The sequence below is a fragment of the Paroedura picta genome, chromosome 13 (genome assembly GCF_049243985.1).
Source record: "Paroedura picta isolate Pp20150507F chromosome 13, Ppicta_v3.0, whole genome shotgun sequence".
NCBI lineage: Eukaryota > Metazoa > Chordata > Lepidosauria > Squamata > Gekkonidae > Paroedura > Paroedura picta.
The window spans coordinates 12,505,921-12,520,707 of record NC_135381.1 but is presented as its reverse complement, the minus strand read 5'-3'; the positions used below and the strand labels follow the sequence as shown (position 1 = coordinate 12,520,707).

General features: G+C 48.8%; 1 protein-coding gene across 3 annotated transcripts in view; it reads left to right on the top strand.

Annotated features, from left to right (window-relative positions):
• DTX1 (deltex E3 ubiquitin ligase 1) overlaps positions 1-9,960 on the top strand; it is a 48,293-nt gene extending 38,333 nt beyond the window's left edge. For 2 of the 3 annotated variants that reach the window (XM_077309380.1, XM_077309381.1), the window contains exons 7-10: positions 556-714; positions 1,870-2,031; positions 4,160-4,249; positions 4,825-9,960. In XM_077309380.1, coding sequence (XP_077165495.1) covers positions 556-714; positions 1,870-2,031; positions 4,160-4,249; positions 4,825-5,049 — 636 coding nt within the window. In that variant the 3' untranslated portion in view covers positions 5,050-9,960. The remainder of the gene's footprint in view (positions 1-555; positions 715-1,869; positions 2,032-4,159; positions 4,250-4,824) is intronic. The other variant, XR_013226425.1, reaches the window with a different exon arrangement.
• The last annotated feature ends 4,827 nt before the right edge of the window (positions 9,961-14,787 follow it).

The following is a 14,787-nucleotide window of genomic DNA, read 5'->3' as shown; positions in this document are numbered from 1 at the left end:
AAGAAAAGAAATATCTGTTTAGAAATTGAAAACATCTGAGGTGCAAGTCACATGTGACGGTTGCCATGGGGATGTCATCCAAAATGGCCGTATTGCATTCTAGGAGGAGGAAGCCATTTTGAGTGGCATACTTGTTACTGCTGCAGTGTATAGTCCTGTCCTTAAAGACATCGCTTAAGAAGCTCAGTATGTCACAGAAGAACAGTAGATTCAGGTTGGGTAGCCATGTTGACCTGAAGCAGCACAACAAAGTTCATCCAATGGTACTTTTAAGACCTTGAATAAATCTTCGTTAGTCTTAAAAGTGCCACTGGACCGGAACTTTATTCTACAAGGGGAAAGTGTTATACTGTTCACGACAGGTGGGAGATGGTGTCATTGAATCCTCCTACAAAAAACTTGTGCCTAAAAAATAGCTCTTCTAGAGAGAAGACTAGGCAAAGCTATTTCCGCTGACATCTAAGGGGAAACTACCCAAGACTTTATCCCTGCTCATGTTACAGTGAACCTATGTGCATCATGCCTTTATCCCACCTTATTATCTCCCTACAACAGGACTGCACAATCTGCATGGAGAGACTGGTGTCCTCATCGGGCTATGAGGGCATTCTGAGGCACAAAGGCATAAAACCAGAACTGGTGGGGAAGCTGGGGAAATGTGGTCACATGTACCACCTCCTCTGCCTGGTTGCGATGTACAATAATGGAAACAAGGTAAGGAGATCAGCGGCCAGGGTGGGGGAGAGGTTGTGACTGGTCTTCTCTGTGCCAGCCCAAATGCATCTGTTTGCTCTTTTAGTCAGGAGAGGGATATGAGAATCAGGCTTATCCCAAGGTCAGACTAACATCCTGAGTCATCGATGGACACGTAGTAACTCACCCAAGATCAAAATGGAGATGAGGCAAAGATCATGCATATTCTATGAAATGCAAAAGGCCTCATGTTGCCTTGAGGCTGTGCAGGAGAGAGAGAGAGAGAGAGAGAGAGAGAGAGAGAGAGAGAGAGAGAGATGGAAGTTAACCCTTCAGCTCCCGCTACTCACACTAGCATTTTAAAGCATATGTGTTTTCCATACCAATAGTAGCTCAAGGGAACTGGTATCGGATTCTGCATCGGAATTGAGACTGAAGGACATATCCATTCCCTTTATAGCCCTGAGGCACATTGAGTCTGCATGATTCAGCATTTTGCATTTTGGAGATGGACCAGGTTGCATGATCTGAGAGAGAGATGAAGGTCTGCCTTGGGCCAGCCTCTTGAAAGCTACACCACTGCTGAGGTTTTCTAGATGGGTTTTCTAGATGGAAGCCATGTGCTTGATCACCAAGCCAGCCATTTCCAAACTGTGTTTCTAAAAATCCTGGAGTTTCCTTTGGAGTGGTATCAGGCCTTTCATCAAGAAGAAGAGCAATATACTAGTTTCATCAAGAAGAAGAGCAATATACTAGTTTCCCTGGAAGACAGCTTGACGGATGCCGATTATCATAGATTTCGCTCTGAAATGCCCAGGCAAAGAGTTGGGTGTGTCTACATGGATGAGTGACACAATCCTTCACAGATCTGGCCTGGTGCTCCTTAGTCCAGAATCTTCTGCAGTCCACAGGGGTTCCCTAGCAAAAGTTATTGCAGAAACGGTTCCCTGAAAGGCTGAAGCTGCTCTCAAAACTATCTCACTGCACTGGCTTAGCTAGAGATGTTTAGATATAGTCCATGTCCAGTTTTTCCATTGATTCCTTAATCCCCCTTTTCTCTTTCAGTGTGAAATGGGTAGGATGCTATCCTCTTCTTACAGAACCCCCTTGATCTCCATGGCCCCAAAGCCCCCAGGGCTTGCCTCCTTCCCTGCATTTCTCCCTTTCTTTCCGCAGGATGGCAGTCTGCAGTGCCCCACCTGCAAGGCCATCTATGGAGAGAAGACCGGGACTCAGCCCCCAGGGAAAATGGAATTCCATATTATCCCACATTCCCTCCCTGGCTACCTGGACTGCAAAACCATCCGCATCGTGTATGACGTCCCTGCAGGGATCCAGGTGAGGCAGGGAAAGGGCTGCGAAGCAGAGGGGGGGACAGAAATGTTGGGGGGGGGGGCGGGTTGCCTTGTGAAGCTGCATTTTAGATCTGTTCTGTTTTGCGGAGTATTGCATCTGCGTGTGGCTACAATACAGAATAAATAAGCTAAGATAATATGCAAAATCTCCAGCTCTGAAATGGAGCCAAGCTCAATTTGGCTGGGTTTTAATTCCTGTGAAGCTGAGTTTTAGATTTGTTTTGTTTCGGGGAATATTGCAGAAAAGAACCAACGATCTGTGCATGGCCCAATATACATGCATACAATAAGGAATAAATAAGCAACGATGATATAAAGAATTTCCCTCTCCGAAATGGAATCAAGCTCAATTGGGCGGCATTTTAATTCTTTCTTACTCAAGTGACCAAACCGACCTCGGTTCCATTTCGAAGCTTGAAATGAGTTATATTGTGCAGGGGTGGCCAAACTGTGGCTCTCCAGATGTCCATGGACTACAATTCCCAGCTGGCAGGGGCTCATGGGAATTGTAGTCCATGGACATCTGGAGAGCCACAGTTTTGCCACCCCTGGTAGAGGCTTTGTTGTTGGGAAAAATCTTTGGTGAATCAAGGGTGTACCAGAACCTTGTCCAGCATTGCATAGCGGATATATTTGTGAATATTTTCCTCTGGATTATTTTTGTTGAACATCAAGATCGAAACAGGAAATTAAAAAAGACTCCTTTGTGTATTTATTCTTTGCTGAAGACATAGATATTGGCTGTGCACGGACCGTTAGTTCTCTTTTGCAATGCATTGTTTTCATGTGTGCCTGTGCTGTCCTCACTGTTTTGGGGAGTGCCAGCACCCTGTAAAGGACAATCACCTGGTTCAGATGTCACAGCAAGGCTGTGGTTTGGCTGCTGGAACTGTGTGCTGACTTGTCTGTGGGAGGCACAAAGCTCCCGTCGCACACCTGATGCAAAGCTCTCGTGTCATCTAGCAACAAAGACTTGTGTAATGTGTAGCAGTGCAGCAGAAGCCGGGACATGCCCTTCTCCTTTTACTTCCACAGTCAAACCACAGGACCCTTGTCTTCCTGGCCAGTCAAACTGGGTTGATACGGAATTCAGTTGTTTGCTTTGCTTCCCACTCCTGCCTTTCCCATACCCTGTTCCATAGTCCTTTCTGCTTCCTGCCTTGTCAGACCCCACCGGAGATGAGCATATGGTTGGATTCTTTTACAGAGTCACGGGGGGGGGATGCTTTTTGACCTCCCAAACCATCTCACATGCTCAGTTTGCAGCTTTGACTCCCCAGATTTCAGACCCTGGACCTCCTGCCCAAGATCTGCTGAAACACCCCCAACGAGAAAGTTCCTGGGTTTGGTGGGGGAAAAAGAATGAGGACAGTTGGTGGGGGTTGTGTAGCTGCCAGGCCGTGGGTAAAAGGAGAGGGCAGCTGCTATAGCCTAATGTTGGCCTTGGCCCTGTTTTTTATCTCCTCTTCTCCTCCCTGTCGGGTCTGTTTACATCAGTACCCCACCTTTACTGACATTCTCTCTGTGAATCTGAGCAGAGGGCAAGAACTTGTAGGCTTGCGGTAACCCGGGCTCCATTTCCAAAGCAAAAAAAAGGAAGGTCACCTTCTTTGCTTCCGAGAAGTTCACCACAATTAGGTGATTAATTAGCAGCTGAAAGAACAGGTGTAGGGGTGGGTGGGTGTATAGTTAAAAAGGCAAAGAAGGTTTTGACTTTTTACCTTTTAATTTTAAAATTTTAACTGTGTGTTTCACGCTAGCGTTGGCAGAGTTGGAAGATGCAGGGATGGGCGGAGGACCTTCCTGCTTCAAACAGTTTTATTTATTTGGTTACAATTATTAGTTATCAGTTATACATGTCCTACAGACTGTTTTATGTATTGTTCTCTGTTATAATGTAAACCGCCCTGAGCCTCCGGGGAGGGCAGTATAGAAGTATGATAAATAAATAAATAAATAAATAAATAAATAAATAAATAATGAATTCTGGAATTGAAAGGGATCGCATTAATTTCTGGGCAGTGACCCAAACTCCCTGTGCTGGTGTGGTGGGCCATCCTTACAATCTGTGCAGGTGAAGCACCTAATTCTCTTGGCTCCCTCTTAACCAGGGCCCAGAGCACCCCAACCCTGGGAAGAAGTTCACAGCACGAGGCTTCCCGCGGCACTGTTACCTTCCCGACAACGAGAAAGGCAGAAAGGTAAGTGGTCACCTCCTCCCATTCTTTTCATCCCCTGCAATTTTCGTTTGCCACACAGTAAAGCATTCTCTGACTCCCTCTGAAAATCCTGATTAGCCTTACCATGGATTTCTGATGGATCAGTGCTCCCCTCTGTCTCAAGAAGAAGAAGAAGAAGAAGAAGAAGAAGAAGAAGAAGAAGAAGAAGAAGAAGAAGAAGAAGAAGAAGAAGAAGAAGAAGAAGAAGAAGAAGAAGAAGAAGAAGAAGAAGAAGAAGAAGAAGAAGAAGAAGAAGAAGAAGAAGAAGAGTTGGTTCTTATATGCCGCTTTTCTCTACCCAAAGAAGGCTCAAAGCAGCTTACAATCGCCTTCCTTTCCTCTCCCTACAACAGACACCCTGTGAGGGAGGGGAGGCTGAGAGAGCCCTGATATCACTACCCGGTCAGAACAGTTTTATCAGTGCCATGGCGAGCCCAAGGTCACCCAGCTGGCTGCATGTGAGGGAGTGCAGAATCAAACCTGGCATGCCAGATTAGAAGTCTGCCTTCCTAACCAAACTTTTGAGGAGGTTTTGATTCCCTGTTTCTCTTACCCAGGTCCTGAAACTCCTGATAGTGGCATGGGAGCGCCGACTCATCTTCACCATCGGGACGTCTAACACGACCGGCGAATCCGACACGGTGGTGTGGAATGAGATCCACCACAAGACCGAATTTGGGTCCAACCTCACTGGCCATGGGTACCCCGACCCCAACTACCTGGACAATATCCTGGCTGAACTGGTAGCCCAAGGGGTTTCAGAAGTCAACCCGAAGGACTGAGGCTCCCCTCCTTTCCTCTCCCACCCTCTGCCATCTGCTGCGTGGAAGCGTGAACACCTGCCTGCGTCAGTCTGCCTGTGTGTGTCTGTCCGTCTCTCTGCCTCTCCACCAGCACTTGGAATAGATCCCCTTCACTCCTCACGTCGCTTCCGCTGCCTTGACTCCAGATTATCTTCGCACAGCAACGCCAGGCTCAGTAGCCCCAGGAGACCCCGAGGACCCACCTCTCCTGGACCCAGAGTCGTCGTTCTTATCTCTAGGTTTTCCCACTAAAGGAACAGTAAAGGGAGACCACAGGAAATTCGCGCAAGTGAGCAACCAATGGAAAGGCTCAGCTGTTTGGGTTTTTAAAAATATATATCCATCCTTGGCAATCTGCAATAGCCCTTCTGCCCTGATTGTAATATAGCACAAGAGTGTGCTCACAGATGCTCTATATTACATATATTCAGTTCTTGTACAGGATATCCTATATAATAGAAGAAATGTATGGAACCAGTCCCGTGGCTGTCGGTGTACCGGCCCTCACTGTCTCCCCCGATGCTCCTCCCGTGCTCCTTCCTCTCGGCTCCTCATTTCTTCGCGCGAGACCATTCTCACTTTGCAATAGGGAGGCGTTCCGGCTTGGGAGGCGAGAAAGAGGCACCGTGGGCGAGCCCGGATGCCGCCTGTCGACAGCCGGCAGGTTCTTCCCCCGTGGTTTGATCCCAGCTTCTGCAGTTTGCCTTACACACGTACATACCAGCAAATCGAACACTGGCTCAGCTATCAGCGTTGCCTCTCCCTTCACGCTTCAGGTGGACTGGCTGACTTTGGTAAAATGAGGTTTTAGAGTGGCGTAAACCTGTGTGGGGTCCTTCCTGTGCCCTGGATTATCTCCCTCAGGGCCTCAGGAGGAAGGAAGGGGGCTTCTGTGTCTCTCAGCTCCTGTCCTTCCTCCTGAGCAGGAAGGAAGGGGGCTTCTGTGTGTCTCAGCTCCTGTCCTTCCTCCTGAGCAGGAAGGAAGGGGGCTTCTGTGTCTCTCAGCTCCTGTCCTTCCTCCTGAGCAGGAAGGAAGGGGGCTTCTGTGTCTCTCAGCTCCTGTCCTTCCTCCTGAGCAGGAAGGAAGGGGGCTTCTGTGTCTCTCAGCTCCTGTCCTTCCTCCTGAGCAGGAAGGAAGGGGGCTTCTGTGTCTCTCAGCTCCTGTCCTTCCTCCTGAGCAGGAAGGAAGGGGGCTTCTGTGTTTCTTAGCTCCTCTCCTTCTTCTCTCTCCTGAAGAACTCATTGTTCTTCTCTCTCCTCAGTGCTCTCTCTCTCTGTCCGTCTTCTGTGTGCTCAGCCCATTCCCCTCCTTCCCACTGAGTCTTGAAAAACCTCTCGGTCTTGTCAGAATTTGACCTGGCCACTCGGACCAATGCTCTGTCTTGTCATTTGGGGGACACTTCCTGTCCCCAGTGCAATGGTCCCAAGATGCGGCCCCTCTGCCAGCCTGCACCACATCACCTCTGTCCATTTTATTCTGAAGTGTGGCTTGTTGCTATGGTGACCAAGCAGCTTCTCGTCCTCCCTGCCTCAGGACCAGACTGGACGTGGCTTTGTCATGAGGATGCCACCTCGTGTTCCCAAGACTTCCCTGGCCACTGTTGGAGGATGGGGGAGTAGGGTTACCCAATCCAGGTTGAGAAACTCCTGGAGATTTGGGGATGGAGGCTCGTGTTTTTTTTTGTGACTGTAAAATGGCGGCTGCATCTTCATGATAGCTTCCCCTCTAGTTTGGTCCTCAGTTACTTCTGTTGAAAGCGAAGTACATCTCAGCCCACACATATGTAGACTTATCTTTTCCTTTCTGAAAGAATCACACCCGTTCAAAAATCGCTTCCTACCAGGGTCGGGAAAAGATAAATTAATTTTGAATGTGTCTTTGTAACATTAAGGCTTTCTTTTTTTACCCAGGGTCCCAGGTTCCTAATTTAGGATATATTTCCACATGGTCTTTATATCATTTGTGATAGTTTGGGCTGGTTGCAAGCCTGTTTGTCTCTAGGGAGCGCTGGAATTTTTGTATCTCACTGGAATAGCTCACTGGAAAGGAGAACACGATTGGTGGCAGTGATCCCCGAAGCTGCCTCCCAAACTCTCCCATGAATTGTCAAAAGGATGGAAACCAGCAAGTCTTCGACAGCCTCTGCAGGTGTGGCTGCACTGCGGCCCTCCAGATGTTCATGGACTACCATTCCCAGGAGCCCCTGCCAGCTGGCCCTGCTAGCAGGGGCTCATGGGAATTGTAATCCATGAACTTCTGGAGAGCCACAGTGTGGCCACTCCATGTAAGAATTGCCATGAAGGGTGAATTTCAGGTGATGCAGCTTCTCCTTCCTCATTGCAGCCCCAGCCTTGAAAATCTTATTTCATTCTGCAGTCCACTAATCCCCACCTGCGGGCTTCCAGGTAACATTTGAGCCAATCTGGTAAAAGCTAGAAGGGAGGAAAAGAGGGGAGATGTGCCCAGAGGGGTATGCTAAAGTTCTGGTTGCCAAACTTTTTTTGGGGGGGGGAATTGTGACAATCTATTGCAGCTTGTTGGTGTGACCTCCTCCTTAGTCCTAAATATAATAAATAACTAAAATAATTGCTAGCATAAAAGAAAATGCTTTTTGGACACTCACATTTCACTCAGGAACAATCACCGTTAGCATAGAATGGCGCTTGAAATGGCAGTCACCCAGCTTAATCAAGCTCCATTACATTCCTTGCGGCTCATAACTTGATCGGCAACGGACCAATGGAAAGGGAGCTGTGTCAGGGGCTTACAGTGGGATGTATCTCCCCTAGATGGTCTCAAGGACGAAGCTGGGTTATGGAGGAGCGGCTGAGATGTGTACGGGTTTGAATTCTGGCAAGCCCAACTCACAAACGAAGGTTTTCCTGCTCTGTTACATAACTTGTTTGCTGAGTCAGCTGTCAGAGCAGGTTTGAAGCAAGACGGACCTTTTGCAGGGAAAGTGCTCTGCAAAATTGCACGCGCAGCTCCAAGACACCCAGGCTGAGGTCTGGTGTCAGCATAGTCTGCAGCAGGCAGTTCCCATGGGAGGGCATAGTGCTCCACCCATTTATGCCCCTCCCCTGCCACCTGACCTTGGGCAGAAAGGGGGGCGTGAGCAGAGGGGCTGATGAGAATCTGAGGGAGCCCCCCCGAGCACTCTCTGCTTGGAGCCTCTAATGGGGGGGGGGGACAGGGGACTGCAGCTCTTTAGAGGTCCATGGACAACAATTCCCATGAGCCCCTGCCAAGTATGGCCAATTGTCTGTCTCTCTCCCAGAGCAGATAATCAGGGTCGTTTGCGGTTTGGCAGTGCTCTCTGTGTCTCTGTGTGTCTCTCTCAGACGTCAGAGAGCAAAGTGGATAGTGTCCAGGGAAGGAAGGCAGAAGCTGCAGCCAGCTTTGCACCCTGATTGGCCCTATTCCAACTCGGACAGCCCAGACTGTTCCACCCCCCAGGCTGTTTCACAAATATTAAGAGGAACAACAATAGATAAGGATTAGCATAGCATGGGTTTTCTCTATCCAAAGCAGCTTTCTTCCTCCAATCCCACTATCAGGCTACAGCAGTGCTCCCTGGCTTGCCAGCTTTTAACCTGAACCATTCATGGAATCATAAATTCATATCATTGGAAGGGACCTCCAGTGTCATCTAGTCCAACCCCCTGCAGAATGCATTGGGGCTTTCAAAGAAAGGAGAACACAGAAACCAAACCAGTGCAGATTTTCCCACCCATTTCTTCTTTGATCCTCTTGTTTGGCCCTCCCCTCTTCCCTGCTTGCAGCACAACCCCCCTCCAAGAGAGCACTTTATGTCACCCTTGCCACATCTGCTTTGCAGTGACCACCACCACCACCCATCCTGCACGAACCAGTACGAATTTCCATTTGGGGAATCACAGGGGAGTCATCATGGCTTCATTTGAGCTGAGGCTTAGCATCATGGTATTTTTTTAAAAAACGATCAATGAGAGGACCCTAACCCTGGAATGCAGGAAGTGATAATGAAGGAGAGTGCCTCCGAGCATGTGCAAAGTGCCTTTCTCCCACCACTGTGCAACCCCAAACAGCCATGCATCCCCCAGGCCGTACGCACACACACAACTAGGGCTAGTTCAGAATGGTTTCCAGGGCACAAAATTCCTACCAGTAGCATTGCTTTGAGCCAATGTACCCCAAGGAACTGGCATCTACCCTAAACTTTCTTCTGTTGGATAAAGGTGGGCAAAACACTCCCTCCCCCGTTCTTCAAGACCTCTGAGTGTGGTTTCTTTCAGAGTATGCTGTGTCCAGTAAACAATGCACCTGCCCCGGCTTGTGCCTGGCAGACCAGCCTAGGGTTGAGCGGGGAGTGATAAGGAAATTGGACAGCATGCCTTGTGGATCCCACGTCCTTTGTAAGTCACTCACTGCCTGGGCTGTGCTGAGGGCCAACAGGATGAGGTGAAAGCTAATTTGCAATGATCTTGAAGGGCGACAATGTCAGTAATTTAATTTGTGGCTATTATTTGCACCATTCAAGTCTGAAAAATGATGCTCTGCATGTCCTGTTTTTTTTTTTTTTCCCCCGCTCATGAATTTTTGGTGTGCTGCAGTGACTCAGGAATGCCTTTTGGTCACAGTGACATAAAGAATTACGTGCAAGACCAATGCTGGGGAAAATTGGGCTTACGTTTATTGTTGTGGAAGTCTCTGTTCAAGCATCAGTGCTTTCAGGAGGGAGTAACTTCCGTGGTGTCGTGGTTAAGAGTGGTGGACTCTAATCCGGAGAACCGGGCTTGATTCCCCGCTCCCCCACATGCAGCCAGCTGGGTGACCTTGGGCTAGTCACTGCTCCTTTAGGGCTGTTCTCGCTAAGCCAGGGGTAGTCAAACTGCGGCCCTCCAGATGTCCATGGACTACAGTTCCCAGGAGCCCCCTGCCAGCGAATGCTGGCAGGGGGCTCCTGGGAATTGTAGTCCATGGACATCTGGAGGGCCGCAGTTTGACTACCCCTGCGCTAAGCGTTTTTGTTACACTCAGTCCCACCTACCTCACAGGGTGTCTGTGAAAAGCATGGTACAAAAAACCTTCTTGGGAAATACCCGGAAACTTTGGGGGTGGAGCCAGGAGTGGGGCAAGATCTAGGGGAGGGAGGGACCTCAGTGGAGTATAATGCTATGGAGTCCCCCCCTCCAAAGCAGCCATTTTCTCCAGGGGAACTGATCCCTGTCGTCTGACGATGACCTGTAATTCCAGGGGATCCCCAAGTCTCATGAGGAGACAGGTATCTCTTAGAAGGAGTATTGCTGATAGAGATCTTTTTTTTTTGGTTCCTTTCCACCCCAGTAAGGCCAACCCACAGGGGGAGAGGTTTGCCTCTTGTACTGCGGCTGCATGGTTTCCATTGGCCTATAAAAGCCATTATTCAACAGCAGCCATGATTCCCATATAATAAATGACGTGAACCCGACAGGTGCCCTTGTGGCAAAGCCGCAGCAAGCCCCTGCCTGTAAAGGCTACCCTGAGGCTATTGGGGAGGCCACATCAGAATCAGAACTAAAACATTTCCTTTCCTTCTACCCAGAAGCCTCTGCTGCAGGTAGAGGGCCTTGAAGGGCATCCGGCACTGTTCTATTAACCTAGCAAGAGCTGTAGGTCTAGATCCATGGATGTATCCCAGGCCTGTCCAGTCCAGAGACTTCAGGCTGATGTTGTACAAAGAGGACATTGGGGCCTCAGCGTTCATGTTGCTCACAGGAACAAATTGCAGCCGTGGTCCAGGAAGTAAGCTGGGGGAGATGCTAAGGCAGAGGAGGCAGCTGTTTCAGCTGTGCAGCAGGCCCCATACAGCATGCTAGCATTGGTAGAATCTGGCTAGGTTGCCGGACCTGTTGGACATCAGTCAGGAAGGCAAACTACAGGGTGGGGGTGTCGTCCTTTTTAACTGACTGTATTGGCATAAGAGGACATAGGCTTTCCGAGTGACACGAAATGTTTCATCTTAAACCTGCAGCTTGCGTTGGAGCAAGTATAATCTTTCCATGTCATTTCCTTATTTATTTATTTTTTTAGGGAGAAAAAATCTGGTTTGCTTGTTCTCAGGGGGCCAGCCATCTTCCACTATCTGCTATGCTTTGTGGGATGCAATAGCTGATAAACAGCTTGGGGGAAAATAACTGCCTGGTTATTCTCCCTCCCCAGCTTCTAACCAACGTGGCACGGAAGGTCCCGGGACCAAGGCGAGGTTTACAAGGGGTGTGGGAGGATCTCCGTGAGCTTTAAAAATTTAAAAGACTTGAGGAGCTGGCTGATACAGGGCTGCCAACTGGAGCTTGGGGCATCCATGACGATTCGGGGCCTCAAAGTTTGGGGAGGGCAGAAATTCGGGAGGGAGCTCAGCATGGCCATGTCTCTTTAGGGCAGGGATGTGCAAACTGTGGCCCTCCAGACGTCCATGGACTACAATTCCCATGGGAATTGTAGTCCATGGACATCTGGAGGGCCACAGTTTGCCCACCCCTGTTCTAGGACCTCCATTTCTCCTAGACTCATAAAGTTTGACTTCAGCAGTCCACTGCTCAGTCCTAACCCCACGAGAGCTCCAAGTCCCGCCTTAGGAATGATAACCTTAGCACAATGCAACGGAGGCCATATCGTTCATATGCAGTGGGAATTATTCCCTCTGGTTGGTGAGGGATGTAGCCAAAGACAGAAGCGACAGTGTAAAGAAAGGGAGGAGTGGAGCTAGTCAACGGAGGAGACCAACAGTACCTGTGAATGATTCCCCCACCACACACCCCCTTGTTTACAGCACTGACCTGCTTAGAAAATTTGGTGCTCCGATTTCATGGGAGCCACAGAAATCCGTTCTCTTGGTCGGGGAGGAGAAATCTGTTGTCCAAACCCGCAACTCTCTGGGAGTTCATTGCAGGGGGGCTGTTACAGCAGCCTGAGTCGGAACAGGTTATGGTGCCTGGATCTCATAGCATACCCAGCCCTGGCTTGAGCTTCTGAGGGAACGGAGACTGCTAGATCAATAGCATGGTTGATTGAGGCTCCCAGCAGGAGATCTCTAAGGGCTTTGTAATTTTCTTTGTCTCTCTCTCTCTCTGTTCATGGTCAGCATGTGTTGATGTCTTTACAAATTTACTCAGTAAATGTGGAATCCAAAGGCTACCTTGTGTGGTGCGTTTTTTAAAGAAATTCCAAACTTTGGGGCGGGGGGGGGGGATTCTGCTGGGGCAGAACCAGTTCATCAAATCTAGAAATAGGTTCCCCCCCCCCATTTCTTACTCCTTCCCCCACGCGTCATAATTGGTGAAAATCAAAGCCATGGTTGTGTTTGCACTCCTTCCCATTGCCATGCACTGAATTTCCCCTGTAAAATATGTGCATCTTTCAACCTGATTTGTGCATCAATAAATAAGCATTATGTGTATAAATCACATATTCTGTACAGATGAAGACCATGTAAATCACATATACTGTGCAAACAAATCTTCAAAAACAAGACTGGAAGGTGGATGAACGTTAAAAGCATACAAAGTAGGGAACATTTGTGCACCTTATGTTTTATCTATATATCTTCTCTCTATATATATATATATTCTGCATCCTCTTTCCAACCACAGTAAAGGCAGTCTGGCAGTCTTCAAGCAAAGGCTGGATACACACTTTTCTTGGGTGCTTTAGGATGCTTAGGGCTGATCCTGCGTTGAGCAGGGGGTTGGACTAGATGGCCTGTATGGCCCCTTCCAACTCTATGAGTCTAAAATGCTCCAGAGGGTCCATTGATAGGTAATAGAGGAGACAGCTATTGCCCTCCCAATAGCATTCGTCAGCATACTGCCTCTGATCATGGAGGTTCTATTTAGCTACTATGGCTTCTCTGTTTTGACATGGGTTAAAGATTTCCATCTTCATCATGTTGACTGTTGTGAATTAGTTAGTCCCATTTAACCACAGTGTGTTTGTGTCCATTTTATTTGTATCCCACCATTCCTCCTAGGGACTCAAGGCAGTATGGGGGGGGGTTATCTGCCCTCCCCAGTTTTATTCTTATCCCACTTAAGGTAGGTCAGGAGGAGAATGAATGGCCCAGGGTTGTCAAGTGAGCACCGCTAGCAGAATCAGTGATTTGAACCCTGGTCCCCCCTTGGAGAGACCCACTGGGGAAGCCAACTTCCTACTAATGCTCATCCGTGGTCCTGTTGAGCTGTCCCTGCCAGAAAGGAAAAGGAGCTGTACTATTGGGACAGCTCACAATTCACTTACTCTAGACAAGTGGTGTAGAAAGTAAGAGCAGCAGCTTCTATGCTGGCGAGCCAGGTTTGATTCCCCACTCCTCCACATGCAGCCAGTCGGGTGACCTTGGGCTCGCCACAGCCCTGATAGTGCTGTTCTGATGGAGCAGTCCTGTCAGAGATCTCTCAGCCTCCCCTACCTCACAGGGCGCCTGTTGTGCAGAGAAGAAGGGAAGGCAATTGTAAATCGCTTTGAGATTCCTGCAGGCTGGGAAAAGCGGGGTATAAAAACCAATTCTTCTTCACCTTCTTGTCCCCCACCAGCATATATGAATGAAAGGACCTTGGGCAGAAAGGCTCTCTGACAGAGGCTGCCATCTTATTTCCACACAGTTCAATGCTGATGCTCCCTTTCCTGTTTTCCCGTATATCATCATGAGGCATCCAGGGTTTCCACTGCTTTGTTTGGGAAACAAACACGGCTTCTGGGAAACATCACAGTGCGTTGTGGGTGGGAAAGTCTGGATTTTCCCTGACACTGTCTCTGTGCCGGTCGTTTCCTCTCCTCCACACACACACTTGGGAGAGAGGACAGTGGTGTTTGGGATTTTAAAAAAACACATCAATTTCATATTGCATCAATATGCCAATGTAACAATTTGTGTGTGTGTGTATGTGTGTGTGTGTGGGGGGGGGTCTGTGAATGCTGTTTTTATTATTATTATTATTATCATCATCATCATCATCATCATCATCATCATCTAGCACAGGGTTTTGTGAAACCCTGGAGTTCTCTAACAGCCCTGGGTTTCCCAAATAGGTGGGAGTTAATTAATTTTAATATATATATTTAAAATTTTTTAATATCGTGATATGACCATATATGGTCATGTCGACCCGCCCCCCCTCCCAAAACGGCCAATGATAGGCCAGGAGGGGATGGGAAGGGCAGCAATCTCTCCCAGCTGACCACACAGCAATTCTGCCCTAGCATCTTGGCTTTCTCTAACCAACAGGCCCTGGGACAACTGGCTGATGGGACAGCTCACCATCAAGGTGGAAACCTTTCCATTTTTTCTAAGTGGTTTCCACATTCCTCAGAGGAAACCGAGGTCTCCTCCCAGAGGGCTCCAGGATCTTCTGAGAGACACTGTTGCACACTGGCTCCTGAGCTGGAGCAGTGATTTATGGGCTATTTAGCACTGCCGCATCACCGTTTCTCTGTGGGACGCCCCTGGGGAACTGAGCTGTGGGGTTTTTGCTGTTCTCAGGAAATGTGCTTAGTGAAGCAACGTTGACATCCTGTCAGCTCTAGAACAGCCACCCACCAGGTCACAAGACTGGCTTGAGGGCAGATGTGGGCAGAGGGACAGCTGTGGGTTTCTCTGTGTGTGAGACACACACACACACACACAGATGGAGTGAGGTTAATGAGGTTTGCTCAGGATTGGCCGGCTGCCAACGCACCACCGATACAAGCCACATGGTGCCCCG